General features: G+C 40.8%; 1 protein-coding gene and 1 pseudogene across 6 annotated transcripts in view; both read left to right on the top strand.

The window, feature by feature from the left end:
• Positions 1 to 2341: 2341 nt before the first annotated feature.
• LOC129476436 (heterogeneous nuclear ribonucleoprotein A1-like) lies at positions 2342 to 3924 on the top strand (annotated as a pseudogene).
• A 962-nt stretch (positions 3925 to 4886) lies between these two features.
• Positions 4887 to 18456, top strand: part of NOX1 (NADPH oxidase 1) — a 41892-nt gene continuing 28322 nt past the window's right edge. For 3 of the 6 annotated variants that reach the window (XM_055269407.2, XM_055269408.2, XM_055269406.2), the window contains exon 1: positions 16319 to 16665. In XM_055269407.2, coding sequence (XP_055125382.1) covers positions 16621 to 16665 — 45 coding nt within the window. In that variant the 5' untranslated portion in view covers positions 16319 to 16620. Of the gene's footprint in view, positions 4969 to 5477; positions 5732 to 6269; positions 6399 to 16318; positions 16666 to 18456 lie in introns of those variants that run through there. The other 3 variants (XM_063635086.1, XM_063635085.1, XM_063635084.1) reach the window with 2 other exon arrangements.

Here is an 18456-nt window from a genome sequence, read left to right as displayed (position 1 = left end):
AAAAAATGATGAGTTCGTGTCCTTTGTAGGGACATGGATGAAACTGGAAAACATCATTCTCAGTAAACTATTGCAAGGACAAAAAACCAAACACTGCATGTTCTCACTCATAGGTGGGAATTGAACCATGAGAACTCATGGACACAGGAAGGGGAACATCACACTCCGGGGACTGTTGTGGGGTGGGGGGAGGGGGGAGGGACAGCATTAGGAGATACACCTAATGCTAAATGACGAGTTAATGGGTGCAGGAAATCAACATGGCACATGGATACATATGTAACAAACCTGCACATTGTGCACATGTACCCTAAAACCCTAAAGTATAATAAAAAAAAAAAAAAAAGTAACTGCAGTTTTTGTCATTGCTTTTAATGGCAAAAACCGGAATTACTTTTGCACCAACCTATACTTGACCTACTTTACAAGGAGAGACTGTGTGACTGTTTTGGTCCCTGATTGCTAATAAGTGTATGTGTCATAGAATTCAGTCTGACAATTACCTTCATTTTAATATTTTACCTAGTAAGGAGGTTGTAGGAGAGGTGACTTATGGCCCTCGCCTACCTCTAATTTTCAGAAGCTTCCTAAATCTACCAAAAACAATGAGTTTAGGTCCATTTGCAAAGCCCTAGGTAATCTGACTTTTATCTACCTCTCTGAACTTACCTCTCCCCACCTACCCTCACTTCTGTCCAGCAACTCTGATTTTATTCATTTGCTGGGATGCCATAGCAAAGTATCACAAATTGAGTGGTTTAAACACCAGAAATGTGTTGCCTCATACTTCTGGAGGCAGGGTTTGTTCCTTATCAGGGTCTCACTCTGTTGCCCAGGCTGGAGTGCAGTGGCACAATCATGGCTCACTGCAGTCTCGACCTCCTGGGGTCAGGTGATCCTCCCACCTCAGCCTCCCAGGTAGCTGGGGCCACAGGCACGCATCCCCACACCCGGCTAATTTTTGTATTTTTTGTAGAGATGGGGTTTCACCATGTTGCCCAGGCTGGTCCCAAACTCCTGTGCTCAAGCTATCCACTCACGTCAGCCTCTCATATTGCTGGGATTATAGGTGTGAGCCACCACGTCTGCCTGGGTTTGTTCCTTTTGGGGGCTGTGAGGAAGAATCTGTTCCATGCCTGTCTCCTATCTTCTGGTGGTTTGCTGGCTATCTTTGGCATTCCTTGGCTTATAGAAGCATCACCCTGATCTCTGCCTTCATCTTTACATGGTGTTCTCCCCATGTGCATGTTTGCATTCAAACATTCCCCCTGTTTTTAGCCAGGCACAGTGCCTCACACCTGTAATCATGGCTACTCGCAAAGCTGACGCAGGAAGATTGCTTGAGGCTAAGAGTTCGAGACCAGTCTGGATGATCTAGGAAGACCCTGTCTCTAAAAAAATTAAATAAATAAATAAGTTAAAAAAACCTGCCCCCTTTTTATAAGGACACAGTCATATTGGATTAGGAGCCTACCCTACTCCAGTGTGACCTCATCTTAACTAATTACATCTATAAGATACCTATTTTCTTTTTTTCTTTTTCTTTTCTTTTTTTTTTGAGATAGAGTCTTGCTCTGTCACCCAGGCTGGAGTGCAGTGGTGTGATCTCGGCTCACTGCAGCCTCCACCTCCCGGGTTCAAGCAATTCCTGTGTCTCAGCCTTCTGAGTAGCTGGGACTACAGGCATGCACCACCATGCCTGGCTAATTTTTGTATTTTTAGTAGAGATGGGGTTTCACCATGTTGGCCATGACTGGTCTCGAACTCCTGACCTCACTTGATCAGCCCACCTCAACCTCCCATATTGCTAGGATTACAGGCATGAGCCACCGCACCCAGCCAGTTCCCTATTTTCAAATAAGGTCATATTCTAGGGCACTAGAGGTTATGTCTTCAACATATGAATTTTTGGGGAGACACAATTCAACACATAACTCTTGCCTTCTTGCTGTTCCTCTAGAACACTAAGCTGATTTTCATTTCAGGTCCTTTGTACATGGCAAGTCTTTCTGTCTAGAACCCTAAAGAAGCCTGGCTGTTCCCTTCTCAGCATACAAATGTTATCTCATATGCCACCTTCTCAAAAAGGCCTTCCCTGATCACTCTATTTAAAATAGCCTCTCCAGATAAGTTTGTCAGCTGGCTCCTTTCTGCCTATGGATGCCAACAAAGAAGCATCATTAAAGTCTCTCTTCTCCCTTCCGTCGTGTCTAAGTCAGAGTCTCCTAAAGAGCCCGAATAGCTGAGGAAGCTCTTCATTGGAGAGTTGAGGTTTGAAACAACCGACGAGAGCCTGAGGAGCCATTTTGAACGATGGGGAATGCTCACAGACTGTGTGGTAATGAGAGATCCAAACACCAAGCGCTCCAGGGGCTTGGGTTTGTTACATATGCCACTGTGGAGGAGGTGGATGCAGCCACGAATGCAAGGCCACACAAGGTGGATGGAAAAGTTGTGGAACCAAAGACAGCTGTCTCAAGAGAAGATTATCAAAGACCAGGTGCCCACTTAACTGTGAAAAAGATATTTGCTGGTGGCATTAAAGAAGACACTGAAAAACATCAGCTAAGAGATTATTTTGAACAGCATGGAAAAATGGAAGTGATTGAAATCATGACTGAGGCAGTGGCAAGAAAAGGGGCTTTGCCTTTGTAACCTTTGACTATCATGACTCCGTGGATAAGATTGTCATTCCGAAATACCATACTGTGAATGGCCACAACTGTGAAGTTAGGAAAGCCCTGTCAAAGTGAGAGATGGCTAGTGCTTCATCCAGCCAAAGAGGTCGAAGTGGTTCTGGAAACCTTGGTGGTGGTTGTGGAGGTGGTTTCGGTGGGAATGACAATTTTGGTCATGGAGGAAACGTCAGTGGTCGTGGTGGCTTTGGTGGCAGCCATGGTGATGGTGGATATGGTGGCAGTGGGGATGGCTATAATGGATTTGGTAATGATGGAAGCAATTTTGGAGGTGGTGGAAGCTACAATGATTTTGGCAATTACAACAGTCAGTCTTCAAATTTTGGACCCGTGAAGGGAGGAAACTTTGGAGCAGAAGCTCTGGCCCCTAGGGTGGTGGAGGCCAATACTTTGCCAAACCACCAAACCACAGTGGCTATGGTGGTTCCAGTAGCAGCAGCAGCTATGGCAGTGGCAGAAGATGTTAATTAGGAAACAAAGCTTAGCAGGAGAGGAGAGCCAGAGAAGTGACAAGGAAGCTGCAGATTACAACAGATTTGTGAACTCAGCCAAGCACAGTGGCGACAGGGCCTAGCTGCCACAAAGAAGACATATTTTAGACAAATATTCATGTATATGGGCAAAAAACTTGAGGACTGTATTTGTGACTAATTGTATAACAGGTTATTTTAGTTTCTGTTCTGAGGAAAGTGTAAAGCATTTCAACAAAGGGTTTTAATGTAGATTTTTTTTTGCACCCATGTTGTTGATTGCTAAATGTAATAGTCTGATCGTGACGCTGAATAAATGTCTTTTTTTTAATGTGCTGTGTAAAGTTAGTCTACTCTGAAGCCATCTTGGTAAATTTCCCCAACAGTGTGAAGTTAGAATTCCTTCAGGGTGATGCCAGGTTCTATTTGGAATTTATGTACAACCTGCTTGGGTGGAGAAGCCATTGTCTTCAGAAACCTTGGTGTAATTGAACTGATAGTTACTGTTGTGACCTGAAGTTCACCATTGAAAGGGACTACCCAAGCAAAATCATGGAATTATTGGTTATAAAAATGATTGTTGGCACATCATATACAATATATCTAAATTGAATAATGGTATCAGATAAAATTACAGTTGGGAATGAAGCTTGTGTATCATCCATTATCATGTGTAATCAATAAATAATTTAATTATCTTGAATGAAATGACAACTCTATGGATTTGGGACTGGCAGAGATTTGGACTTTCCCTACCCACTACCCCTGATTATGTTGAATGCTTCTATCACAATTCAAGTTCAAAGCTCTGCCAGGAATAGAAACTTGCTGCTGGCTAATGCTGCTCCATAAACCCACAGATTTGAAGTGTTTGGGTGGACTTTTAAAAATGACCATATCAGAAAGCATTTTAATGAGGATAAAGATAGGCTTCCATTAAAAGAAAAAATAAATAAAATAGCCTCTCTACCACACACACATCATTTCCTACTCCCTTTCCTGTTTCAGTTTTCTTCATAGCACTCATTACTACCTGAAATACTTTTATTTTTGGTTGTTTTTATCTGTCCCTCCCAACAGAATATAAGTTCCTTGAGGACAAGAAACTTGTTCATCTTACTTACTTCTGTATCATTAGCTCCTAACATAATGCCTGTTCAAAATTAAATATTTAATAAATGTTGAATGAACATTGAATGAACACTCACTTTGTTCTCCGATTGAATCTCTAAAAAATCCAATAGAATCAAGTTTCCACTGAGAAAATACAGCTTATTTCAAGCTCCTAAAGACATTCATTTCCCCCCTTTGAAATAAACTACACCTATCTAAGAGACCAATTATAAAACAATAAAATACTCCTCTCTCCCACAGTTGCCTTTTTTCTCTCTTCTTGTGCTACCAGGAAACTACTTAATGGTAGCAAAAATCAGAGTGAAGAGAGGTTAGTTCCAAGACAGAAACACATTGTCAATCTTTACTCAAAGATTGTCCATCACCTGCTCTCTCTCCAGCCTGGCTAGCTCTTTTCAGGCCCGATAGGCACACATTAATGGGCCTGGCTAGACCACCTATGAGACAGAAAAGGGTGATCCCTTCCATTAGATTAACAGGCTCAGAAAAGGCTAGAGAACTAAGCTGACTTCTTTTTTTTTTTTTTTTTTTTTTGAGGCGGAGTCTGGCTCTGTCACCCAGGCCGGAGTGCAGTGGTGCGATCTCAGCTCACTGCAACTTCCGTCTCCCAGATTCAAGCAATTCTCGAGCCTCAGCCTCCCGAGTAGCTGGGACTACAGGGACTACAGGTATTAACCACGTCTGGCTAACTTTTGTATTTTTAGTAGAGACGGGGTTTCACCATGTTAGCCAGGCTGGTCATGAACTCCTGACCTCAGGTCATCCACCAGCCTCGACCTCCCCAAAGTGCTGGAATTATAGGCGTGAGCCACTGCACACGGCCTAAGCTGACTTCTTTTTTTTTGAGACAGAGTTTTGTTCTGTCACGCAGGCTGGAGTGCAATGGCATGATCTCGGCTTACTGCAACCTCCGCCCCCTGGGTTCAAGCGATTCTCCTGCCTCAGCCTCCTGAGTAGCTGGGATCACAGGTGTGCCACCACCATGCCCAGCTAATTTTTTATTTTTAGTAGAGGCGGGGTTTCAGCATGTTGGCCAGGCAGGTCTTGAACTCCTGACCTCGTGATTCACCTACCTTGGCCTCCCAAAGTGCTGGGATTACAGATGTGAGCCACCGCGCCCAGCCCTAAACTGACTTCTAGCTGAGATTTCTGAATGTAAGAGCTTTAAGTCAGAGCAATGGCTATGTTTTGTTCCTCAGAGGTTTTTTAAAAGAGAATTGTCCACTTCGAGTTCTGACCTGCCTGAAAATTGAGTGGTGAACCTAATGACCTCCTGCCTGCTGCCTCCCATCTCTTGTATGACTTATGACAATTACTAAGACAAATTGAGATCTAAACAAAGTCTCTTGGGGATTTTTGATTATTGTTTGCTTTCATATCTTCTTAATGATCAAAAGAGGACTCTAACAGGAACCTTTGATGTTTATCCAAGTAAGTTCAGGCTTTTCCTGCAATAATGAAAGTAAGCTTGTTTGTGGTTTGTGAAGATTTAAGCAAGGGAGGAGAGAAAAATTGATTTTTAAAAACTGTTTCTTAAAAGACAAATCTTTAAATGAACACAGGAAAGAATTTAATTTAACAATTTTCTGAGATCAGGTTCAAACTTTTTTCTATTTAATCTTTTTCCAAACCTGCTTAAGTCAGTAGTTTTTAAGCCCTTGTGGGTTGCAGACACCTTGGGACAAAGCATCTCAAATTTAATATGGGTATGAACCACCTGGTGGTCCTGCTAAAATGAAAATTCTGATTCAGTAGGCCAGGGGAGGGCATTGTTGGATGGATCAAATGCATCTCCAAGCTTCCCCACTTGGGCACCCACTTTGGCTTCAGCCCACCTCCAAATGCCCAATGCACTCCTGTTTTTCAAAGTCCACTGCTGCAGTATCCCATTCTAACTATTAATTCTTGTCAGATGCCCCTGTTACAAATCTTTCTGTTTGTACCTCACCTTCAAGTTTACCTCTCTTAGGTGTGTTTCTCTCTGGACCCTACTCTCAGTGAAAATATAATGAGCAACAGGTGATCGTGGGTTGATGAGTTATTTCTCTTTCTCCCTTGGACAGAAGACCAAGTCCACTCATCCCTCCACCACCACAAGGTAACAATGGAATTTAACTATAGCTTTCAGGAACAAAGCTTTTCTCAAAGGAAAAATTCCAAACGGTGAAATTTTTCTGCCTTATAACACACTAATGAAAAGGCTATTTTTTAGTGGTTTGAGAGGAGGAATAGAATTTCTAATTTCTCAGAAAAAAAAATCCATACAACCTACCTAGGTAACTGCCAATCTGACCTGCTTACACTGCTCTGGTCTCATTGAAAGCAACATTGTCTTATTTTAGAAATGGAACCATGAAACTGTTAAATGACCAGTTATTTCATGGTTATGTCCAAAGAGGTTGAAATTCCAAAGTAAGGGAAGCAACCAATTTATCTTTTTCTTTTCTTTTTTCTTTCTTTTTTTACTGAGAGATCTTGATGGCCCATGGTGAAGAGCTTCAAAGCAGCGTCCAAAGTTTTAACCATGAAAATATTTTTCTTAACTGCAAAGAGGGCTCAGTCTTCAAAATTCAAATTGTCTCATCTTGTACTGTCCGGAAGGGAGGGCAAATATTTGCATTCTGTTCTGGGAGAGGTCCCTTCCGCTAAGAATGTGTTAAGTGCTCCTAATACAACAAAGGAAAAAGATTTTTTTTTAAAAGTAGTTGCATTTCCTTATTTAAGAGGCCAATCATTTACATACTGCTTTACTTGCAACCAAAATAGTTCTAATGCATTTATCCACAGCACATTATGCTGATGGTAGGGACTGTACATTGTCAACCTTTTTTTTTTTTTTTTTTTTTTTTTTTTTTTTTTTTTTGAGACAGAGTCTCGCTCTGTCGCCCGGGCTGGAGTGCAGTGGCGCAATCTCGGCTCACTGCAAGCTCCGCCTCCCGGGTTCACGCCATTCTCCTGCCTCAGCCTCCGAGTAGCTGGGACTACAGGCGCCCGCCACCGCGCCCGGCTAATTTTTTGTATTTTTTAGTAGAGACGGGGTTTCACCGTGGTCTCGATCTCCTGACCTCGTGATCCGCCCGCCTCGGCCTCCCAAAGTGCTGGGATTACAAGCGTGAGCCACCGCGCCCAGCCCATTGTCAACCTTTAGCTCTGAAAACTTGTGACTTTATCTTCTTTTTTTTTTTTTCTTGAGATGGAGTCTCGCTTTGTCACCCAGGCTGGAGTGCAGTGGCGTGATCTCAGCTCACTGCAACCTCCGCCTCCAGGGCTCAAGCAATTATCCTGCCTCAGCCTCCCAGGTAGCTAGCTGGGATTACAGGTGCCCACCACAATGCCTGGCTAATTTTTTGTATTTTTAATAGAGATGGGGTTTCACCACGTTGGCCAGGCTGGTCTCAAACTCCTGAGCTCAAGTGACCCGCCCGCCTCGGCCTGCCAAAATGCTGGGATTACAGGTGTGAGCCACTGCACCCGGCCTATCTTCTTTCCCAGGCGGAGTAGTTAGTTCAGAGCCAGTAAATATGGTTGCAGGAAAGTCTTTTCTTTACCATCTGTATTACTTTCCTATTGCTGCTATAACAAATTGCTATAAACTTGGTGGCTTAAAGCAACACACACTTATCATTATCTTATGGTTCTGGTTGTCATAATTCTGCATTGGGTCTCACTGGGTTAAAATCAAGGTGCTGACAGGGATGCATTCCTTTCTGGAGGCTCTTGGGGAGAAGTTCCAGCCCACATTCCCTGGCTCCTGGCTTCCTTTCTCTATCTTCAAAGTCAGTAATAGTGGGTCATGTTCTTCTCACATCTCGTCACTCTGACATCTGTGTCCCTCTTCCATTTTTAAGGATCCTTGTGATTACATTAGGCCACCCATATAATCCATAATAATCTCCCTGCTTTGGGGTCAGCTGATTAGCAATCTTAATTCCACCTTCATTCCCCTTTGCCATGCAAGGTAACATATTCACAGGCTTAGGATGTGGACATCTTAAGGGGGCTATTATTCTGCCTACCACACCACCACATGACAAATGTTTATTGAACATTTACTGTGCATAGAGAGCTTTGTGCTCTGCCTTAAGGGGCAATCTGGATAAGATAGGACTTGTTCAGAAAAGGGTAAATAACAATGGGAGGTGTCACAGGCTATGAGAGAGGTAAGAAGATGAGGAACTCATGCTATGTCATGCTATGAAAATTGGAAGACAGTGTGGTATGATGACTGAGGTGGTCAGAGAAGACTTCCTGGAAGAGGCAGAGCTTAATCGGTCTTAAAGAAAAGGCAAGAGTTGAATATTGTTTCTGAGCTGAATAAGTCTTACATATACACTTTTGAGGGCAGATTTCCAAAGTAGCAGATGTAACATGAAAGTACTCACTGCTATTCTAGTGATGTCTCTATGATACTTATTGGCCTAAAAATCACTGTTATACATACTAGCTCATTTGATGCTCACCACAACCCTGTGATGGAAGTAGATAGAACAGGGAACTACATAAACCTTTCCATCATTGAGTCCCCAGGTCCCTTTCCAGGCCTAGGGCCACCCCCAATGTCCTTTCTTCCTTGTGGCCATGGGGATACCACCTGTTTTCTCCTTTGATAATTATCTCCCCAAGCCTAGCTGCAGAATAAGACAAAAACTCTGCACCTTCCCAGTTTCTTTCTACTATTGAAGCCAAGCACGCAGGCTCATTCAAAATTTGCTAAACTCTGGAGAAAACAGGGTAAAACCGACAGACATAAGGTAGTGACAAAAGTTTCATAATCTTACAAAGTTTGTATAATAATGGTCTCTGATCTATAGTTTCTGCTCCCCTTTTCAATGGCAAAAGAAAGTACCATTGAGTTTAGGTCCTCTGCTTATATTTTCTTAGGGCTCATCATCATCATCATTATTGTAGCAAGCAACTATGGAGTGCTTTTTATATGTCAGGCAGTGTTCTCATTGCTTTCCATACTTTAACTCATTTAATTCTTATAACAACCCATTTTATGGATAATGAGGCAGGCTTCAAACCTAGGTAGACTGGCTCTGGAATCTATTTCTAACCACTACACCATACTGCTCTACCATCTCTTCCGTATCACCACTTTGCTTTCTGCCTGTCAATATAGGCTACAATTTGAACACTTTCTCCATGAGGGATCAGTACGCTAGGTTACAGATGAAGAAACTGAGGCTGAGCAAAGTTAGACTTTTCCAAGGCAGCATTAATAGTGAGTGGGGAGCTGGAGGTCAAATCCAGCTCCATCATACCATGTTGCCTTTAAGAGGTGCCACTTTGGTGAGGTCTGGTTCTGCTCCAACATAGTAAAAAGAATTGATTTCAAATAATTCCACATGTATCAGTCCCTCTTATCATTATGGAATGTTCCATTTTTGGACGCTGTAATCAAGACCAGATTAATACCTTGAAAGGCTCTAAGATTTAAAAGAAATGAATGTCCTCCCAACACCATCTTCTATGGATTCAAATTAAAAGTAATTATAAACAATAAAATAAGTAAAACAAACATGACTACTTAAATTTTTGTTTTTGAAAACCAACCATCAAATTCTTTTATAAATTCTTAAAATAACTCTCAAAACAATTTTTTCTGATGTCCTAAGCACACGTTTAAACTGTTATGTAATTCAACACTCTCTGTTATATATTAACTCCTGGAAGAGGTGTAAAAGACTTGTAACTGTAAAGGCAAATTTGGGACAAATGAGGACAGACACAAGTGATCAGGAAGAAGACAGAACATGCAGGTCAGGTAAGGGCTTTGTGTTTACAGTTTGCAAGAATCCACCTACCATGGGTGGGATCAACCGTCTACAGGAAATCTTTCCGAAAGACTGCAGTCTATGGTAAAACTGTGAATAAGTTACTGATGACATTTAAGTACTCCCTAGAGATCTCCAGGAAGCAATCTCAAATTTAATCAATGCCGCATAATCCATAAACCTGGGAAATGCAAACATTAAGATAGGTGAAGCAATACAGGGTGGAGGAGACTATTATAATGTCTAGAGCCAACAGAAGGAAAGCAATTCTTGGAGAATTTACAAAAAAGGGAGGTTGATGGTGAGAAGTTTCGTTTATTTATTTTAACTTATTTTTATTTTACTTTAAGTTCAGGGATACATGTGCTGAACGTGCAGGTTTGTTACATAGGTATACATGTGCCATGGTGGTTTGCTGCACCTGTCAACCCATCATCTAGTTTTTAAGCCCTGCATGCATTAGGTATTTGTCCTCATGCTCTCCCTCCCCTTGCCTGCCACCCCCCAACAGGCCTCAGTGTGTGTTGTTCCCCTCCCTGTGTCCATGTGTTCTCATTATTCAACTCCCACTTATGAGTGAGAACATGCAGTGTTTGATTTTCTGTTCCTGTGTTAGTTTGCTGAGGATGATGGTTTCCAGCTTCATCCATGTCCCTGCAAAGGACATGAACTCATTCTTTTTTATGACTGCATACTATTCCATGGTGTGTATGTGCCACATTTTCTTTATCCAGTCTATTATTGATGGGCATTTGGGTTGGTTCCAAGTCTTTGCTATTGTAAATAGTGCTGCAGTAAACGTACGTGTGCATGTGTCTTTATAGTAGAATGATTTCCAATCCTTTGGGTATATACCCAGTAATGGGATTGCTGGGTCAAATGGTATTTCTGGTTCTAGATCCTTGAGGAATCACCACACTGTCTTTCACAATGGTTAAACTAATTTACACTCCCACTGACAGTGTAAAAGCATTCCTATTTCTCCACATCCTCGCCAGCATTTGTTGTTTCCAGACTTTTTAATGATCACCATTCTAACTGGCATGAGATGGTATCTCATTGTGGTTTTGATTTGCATTTCTCTAATGACCAGTGATGATGAGCTTTTTTTCATGTGTTTGTTGGCCACATAAATGTCTTGATGGTGAGAAGTTTTTAGTGTGTCTGGTATTGCCCAAGAGAGGGAGGTTTCAGATTTGGGGCATGGATATTTTAGTTGAATTTGCTGGTGTAATCTTATCTTGAAAAGGGCCAAGTGAGTTTGCTGCTACAGCTTAATAGTAATATTCCGTTAAGATCATCTGACTATCTTAGCTTAGATTCTGTGATCACCAGCTTATCAACGGACTTCCTAGTACTCTGATATTGGGAATGGGGGTCCTACCTCACAGACGTAAGGGTCCAATCAGCATGGCATATATAATTCTTTAGATAATACATAAATTGTCATCCAGATTATAGATCATTCTTTTATGAATCACAGGATCTCAGTGTTGGAGTATATTTAAGGGACATTTAGTTAACTATCCACCTGGTGCTGATATTCCCCTTATAAAAAGCTGACAAGGGGTTGTCCATTTTTCCTTGAGAGTCTCAAGTAATAGGAAACTCATTACCTCTTTACTTCTCTGAACATCTGTGTTGGAAAATTCTGCTTTATGTTGAAAAAAAATTGTGTTACTTTATTTATTTTCGTTTTTATTTTTGACACAGTCTCGTTCTGTCACCCAGGCCGGAATGCAGTGGCATGACTTTGGCCCACCACAACCCCCACCTCCTGGATTCAAGCAATTCAAGTGCCTCAGCCTCCCGAGTAGTTGGGACTACAGGCATGCACCACCATGCCAGGCTAATTTTTGTATTTTTGGTAGAGATGGGGTTTTGCCATGTTGGCCAGGCTTGTCTCAAACTCCTGACCCCAGGTGATCCGCCCGCCTCGGCCTCCCAAAGTACTGGGATTATAGGCGTGAGCCACTGCACCTAACCAAAAGTGTGTTACTTTAGAGCCTCTATTGCTTGGTTGACTCCTTGGGTCACATACAAAACAATCTAAATCTTCTTTAAAAAAATGTAGATAAACTCATGTCCCCGATAAACCTCTTTCCAGGCCAAATTCCCTACACTCTTTAAATCCTCCTAATATAGGATGCTTTCAAGTCATTACATCATCCTGGTCACCCTTCCATGGACAGGCTTTAGTTTCTCTTTTAATGTGTGGTCTTGGGCATGGGCAAGTGTTTTTGTAAAATTTACAAACGTAAAATATTTTCATCGCTAATGATTGACTGTCTCTTACCACTCCAGCTTCCCTCTGTCACACTTCCCCTCAGGTCAAGTGATGCTGGAGCGGCCATGAGCATTTCTGGAATACAGATAAGAGGTTGCTGTGTTGGTGGTTTATTTAGTTTGGATTTAGGAGAATATATATTATGTGGTTCACTGACACTTCTATATCTAGTTAACTGATTGATAGCTGCCTTAGTGTAGAAATGGCTTCCAGGAAAACTCCTACCACCCACTGTGCCAATTTCACCTGGCATTACGATACTAAATTGCGGGTGTGTTCGGCAGCTAATGAAAATGTTATTTTTATGGGTTTTGTGATGTTGAAGAGATTTTTCAGCTTTTTACAATAAATAGAAAATGTGCTGTGCATTGAGCTATACTCCTTATAATGGGAACATTTCATGGCATATAAATTATACCTCAATAAATCTGTTAATTGTGCTGTGCTTTCTTTTCTATTTTAAATAAATATTTGCTTTTGTGCCTAAAGTAAAGTAAAATAAAAATATGTAGCAGGATATCTACAAAACCTATACAAAACATTCTACTTAAGGGTGAAATGGAAGAATCCCCTCTGAGATTGGGAATTAGGCAAGGGGATCACTACTTCTACCTTTGTGCAACATTGTACTAGAAGTTCTAGTGAGTGCAGTAAGCGAAGAAAAAGAAATAAAAATTATAAGAATTAGAAAAAAGAAGGCTGGGCACGGTGGCTCACGCCTGTAATCTCAGCATTTTGGGAGGCCGAGGCAGGCGTATCACCTGAGGTCAGGCGTTTGAGACCTGCCTGGCCAACATGGTGAAACCCCGTCTCTACTAAAAATAGAAAAATTAGCCGAGCATGGTGGTGGGTGCCTGTAGTCCCAGCTACTCGGGAGACTGAGGCAGGAGAATCGCTTGAACCTGGGAGACAGAGGTTGCAGTGAGCCATTGCACTCCAGCCTGGGCAACAAGAGGGAAACTCCGTCTCAAAAAAAAAAAAAAAAAGAATTAGAAAAAAGAAATAAAACTGTGTTTAGAGCGAAAAATGTGACTGTTTATAGACAATCTAAGACAAAATACAGAAATATTATTACAATTAATAAGTGAGTTTAGCAATGTTGCTGGGCATAAAAATCAATATGTAAAAACAAATTGTATCTTTAACAGCCATCATTAAAAATAAAAATAAAATATATAATTTACAACCTCATGAAAACATATAAAGTTCTTAGAAGTGGATATAACAGGCCGGGCACGGTGGCTCACGCCTGTAATGCCAGCACTTTGGGAGGCCGAGGCAGGCGGATCATGAGGTCAGGAGATCGAGACCATCCTGGCTAGCATGGTGAAACCCCGTCTCTACTAAAAAATAGAAAAAATTAGCCAGGCGTGGTGGCGGGTGCCTGTGGTCCCAGCTACTCAGGAGGCTGAGGCAGGAGAATGGCGTGAACCCGGGAGGCGGAGCTTGTAGTGAGCCGAGATTGCACCACTGCACTCTAGCCTGGGAGACAGAGCGAGACTCCGTCTCACAGAAAGAAAAAAAAAAAGAAGAAGAAGTGAATATAACAAAGGAGACGCAAGAATTTGATTATAAAATTTACATGAAAATGAAAAAGGCCAAGAATAAAAACAAAACACAGAACCCCCCCCAAAAAAAACAAAGAAACAAACAAACAAAAAGCCAAGAATAGCCAAAGCACTCTTGAAGAACAAGGTAGGGAAACTTGTCTTATTAGATGTCAAGACTTAGTAATTAAGGCAGTGGCATGGAAGAACTGAAATGGAGAGCTCTGGAACAAACTCGTGTATATAGACATTTCATATATAATAGAACTGACATTTTAGATCAGCGAAGAAAGTATATTTTTGAAAGTACTTTCCAAAAATGGCTGAGCGCAGTGGCTCATGCCTGTAATCCCAGCACTTTCAGAGGCCCACGTGGGTGGATCACATGAGGCCAGGAGGTCAAGACCAGCCTGGCCAACATAGCAAAACCCTGTCTCTACTAAAAATACAAAAATTAGCCAGGCATGATGGTGCTTGCCTGTAATCCCAGCTACTCGGGTGGCTAAGGCATGAGAATCGCTTGAACCTGGGAGGTGAAGGTTGCAGTGAAGGGAGCTCACACCACTATACTCCAACCTGGGTGACAGAGTGAAACCCTGTCTCAAAAAAATAAAAATAAAAAAAAGTACTTTTCAAAAATGATGCTGGAGCAATTCATTTTCCATATTTAAAAGTAGTAAATTGGATACCATACATGAAAATCAGCTCCAGGTGGATTCAAAACATAAATGTAAAATGCAAAAATATAAAATTTTAGAAGAAAATATAGAAGAGTATCTTGATATCTGGGTAGTGATGGATTTCTAAAACAAGACATAAAATGCATAAATCATAAAAGAAATGACTGGTAATCAGAGTGCATTAAAATTAAGAACTTCCATTTATCAGAAAACACTATTAAGAGAGTGAAAAGACAAGCCATAAACATAAGCAATAAAAGATTAGTATAACATTATAAACAGAACCCTAAGAATCTAAAAGCAAAAGAAAAACCAATAGAAATTTACATCAAAAAGTAGAATAGGCTCAGAATAGGCTCTTTTAAAAAGAGAAAACTCAAATGGCCAGCAGTTGAATTAAAAGATGCTCAAACTCATTAGTAATCAGGGAAATGCAAATTAAAATCATAATACAATAGTTTTCCACACTTACTTGAATCATAAAAATAAAAAAGTCTGGAAAATACCGAGGGTTGGTAAGCATGTGGAGGAAGTAGAACTCTCATTCATAACTCTCTGTAGTAGACATTTAGGTGGTCACTTCGGAACGGGTTTGGAATTATACAGCAAAGTAGAATATGTACAAATCTCAGGATCCTGGAATTTTACTCCTGGGTATATACCTTAGAGAAAGTGTAGCATATGTGTGACATTCTATTACCATTGTTCCATCATCATATCCATCAGTAGTAGGATGAATGAATACATTAATGTATATTCATTCATGCAATGGCATGTTAGATAGCAGTGTAAGTGAACTGCAATTACATGTACATGTATGAATCTCAAAAACCCAGTGTTGAAAGAAGCAAACCACAGAAGCATGCATACACACTGCCAGGTTTCATTTACAAGAAGTTCAAAAACAGGAAAAACTAAACAATATATTGTTTAGGGATGCAATTATAGTTAGTAAAAATATAAAGAAAAATAACAGAATGATTACCCCAAATTTCAGGATATGATTACATCTGGTGGGGTAGAGGAGGGGAAGAAGATAGATGTGATCAGGGAGGGAAACACAAAGAGCTTTAAGATACTGGAGAAAAATAGTCTATTTTCTTTAACCTGAGTAGTGAACACATAGATACTTATTCCTTAAAATTATTCTTTAAGTTACATATGTATGTTATATATACTCTTCTGTGTATATTTCACCATTTTAGAAAAGGGAAAAAAATCAGTGCCCAGAGCTGAACATACAACTCTAGTTAATCTGCCCAGAGCAGAACACACAACTCTAGTTAATCTATCATACTAGAAGACAATCATCTCCATTCTTCTGAGTGCTCTGCCTCTGTTTATTTTGAACCAAAGTGTACTTTTACTCTTGTTAAAATTTCTCTTGCTCTATTTAGCCCTTCTTTTCACTTGTCTTTCCAGCCAGTCAAGCTCTCCCCAAAGCCATCATCATATATGTCAACCACGGATCATCCTCCAGGGGAACTGGTATACTAAAGTTTCTGAGCTAGCCAGGCTGAAATCCAAATGGCAGCCAGCAGATGTGGCAACACTTTGAAAAGTGTACTTTGAAACAGCTTCCTTACCACACACGCTTCCCTCCCTACTTCTGAAGTAATCTGTTTATAGACCCAGACTAATAATCTTTTTTATGAGAAACTTTAGCAAATCTTTTATCTAGGAAGGAAATGCTTCACATTAGGTCATGTTGATACGATGATGAGAGAGAATATTTTCATCCAAGAATGTTGCCATTTCCTGAAGGGGTAAAATCCCCACAGGTAAAACCCCTGTGGTTCTCACAGGTAGGGCTGGTCTGTCTAAGCTGATAGCACAGTTCGTCCAGAGAAGGAAGGCAGAATAAACTTCTTCATTCCCGGGAACTCTTGGGGTAGGTGTGCGTTTTTCACATCTTAAAGACTCACAGACCCTGAGCTGGACAAAGGTTCCATTCCTGAAGGACCTTTCCAGAATCCGGATTGCTGAATCTTCCCTGCTGCCTAGAAGGGCTCCAAACCACCTCTTGACAATGGGAAACTGGGTGGTTAACCACTGGTTTTCAGTTTTGTTTCTGGTAAGTGATGTTTGACTTCCTATTAATTAGGAAGGATTAAGGAGAAATCATGTTTTTTAATATTTGTAAAGTAATTTGAAAGGGAAAGATGATTCCATGCCGATTATTGGGCTCATCAAGACCAGTTAGTTAAAAAATACAACTCTGGGTCAGACGAGAGGACAGAGGTAAATAACATGCAATTGTTCATGTTGTCTAATCACAAGTATTTGGAATTTCAATCCGTTTTCATTTTCTGTCATCTCCCTTTCTCTTACATCTCACTTCTAACTACTACCATGAGTGCTGATTTCTATCTTTCCTATACTGGTCCCATCAAGATTTCAAAAAGTCACTGAATGTTTGAGTTGAAAGTGATCTTAGAGATCATCTGGCCCAGCACTGACCACTAGAAATATAGCAAACCACATAACGTAATTCCTTAAATTTTCTAATACCTACACCGAAAAGGTAAAAATAAACAGGTGAAGTTAATATTTAACAATATAATTCATTTAAACCAACATATCAACAAATCCTTTCAGTATGGATTCAATATTGAAAATATTAATAAGATAATTTACATATTTTTATTTTTACTGAGTCTTTCAAATCTGATGTGTATGTATACCCACAGCACATTTCAGTGAGGACTCGCCATATTTCAAGTGCTCAGCAGCCCCATATGGGAGTGGCTGTGGCATTGCATAGTGCAGATGTAAACCAACTTATTGATTGTACAAAGGAAAATAAGACCTAGATGTCGCACAATGAATTGACTGGATTGGCATCACTCGAACCCAGCTCCCCTATGACGTTCAGGCCAGAATCCCTTTATCACCTATGTATGCACAATCCCTTTCTCCTAACACTTGAACACCTCCTTCCACTCTCATTCTTCCATTTCTGAGCCACAACTGAGCCTGGGGCTCCCTGTGTCCTTTCTCACTTTCCTAGATTCATTACTCTTTCTCTTTTATCCTGTTTTGCTTTTGGGTCCCACAGGCAAAACAGAAGAGAGAAGGTGTGATGCTTCTTTTTTCTCCTGTCTACCCCCCCGCCTCCCCACCAGGTGCTCCAGGGAAAAATATGTGGAGTTTCCCTGGAGGGTTGTTTGTTTTACATTTAACAAAAGTGCTTATTTTGTCAGGTTATCCCATGACATATTTTAAATGCTCAATGCCTTATATTGAGTTCCTTTTGCACTATAATGGAAAGAACACTAGTTTAGGAGAAAGGGAATCTGGCAAGTACTTTGAATTCTGCTACTAACTGGGTGACCTTGATCAAATTATTTATCCTCTCCAGACTTCAGGTCCTGTGTGTGTGTGTGTGTGTGTGTGGGTGGGGGGAATTGGGTAGGGGAGGGGAGCAGGGGATTAATAAAGTGACTAGATTAGATACAAATATAAGGGTGTTTCTAGCTCTAAAATCCACGTTTACCTGCATTTTTTTCCCCTCTCTTATTTTTTGCTGAGAGAGTTTACCAGCTATGATGGTGACTCACATTTAACTCTCTAGCTTTGAATTTTCATCCCCCACCAAACCAGCTGGCAAGCTTAGACTTCTCATTATCTCTGACATGTATTCCTATGCACTGATTTTTAAATAAAAAATAAATTACTTAAAAATAGTTTTATTCCTCCTTCCTTCCAGGTCTTGTAGTTTACCTTCTTTGTCGTTCATAGTGGAGGAAATGACAGCTAAGATGGGGAATGGAATGCCTTACTCCTAGATATCACTGTATTTCATCATTTGCTTTGCCTACAATTGATGATGGGCTGACACAGTTATTTGCCCCTGTGTCTCTTT

The sequence above is a fragment of the Symphalangus syndactylus genome, chromosome X, assembly GCF_028878055.3.
Source record: "Symphalangus syndactylus isolate Jambi chromosome X, NHGRI_mSymSyn1-v2.1_pri, whole genome shotgun sequence".
NCBI lineage: Eukaryota > Metazoa > Chordata > Mammalia > Primates > Hylobatidae > Symphalangus > Symphalangus syndactylus.
The sequence above is the reverse complement of the archived record's forward strand: the minus strand, read 5'-3'. Positions and strand labels throughout refer to the sequence as shown.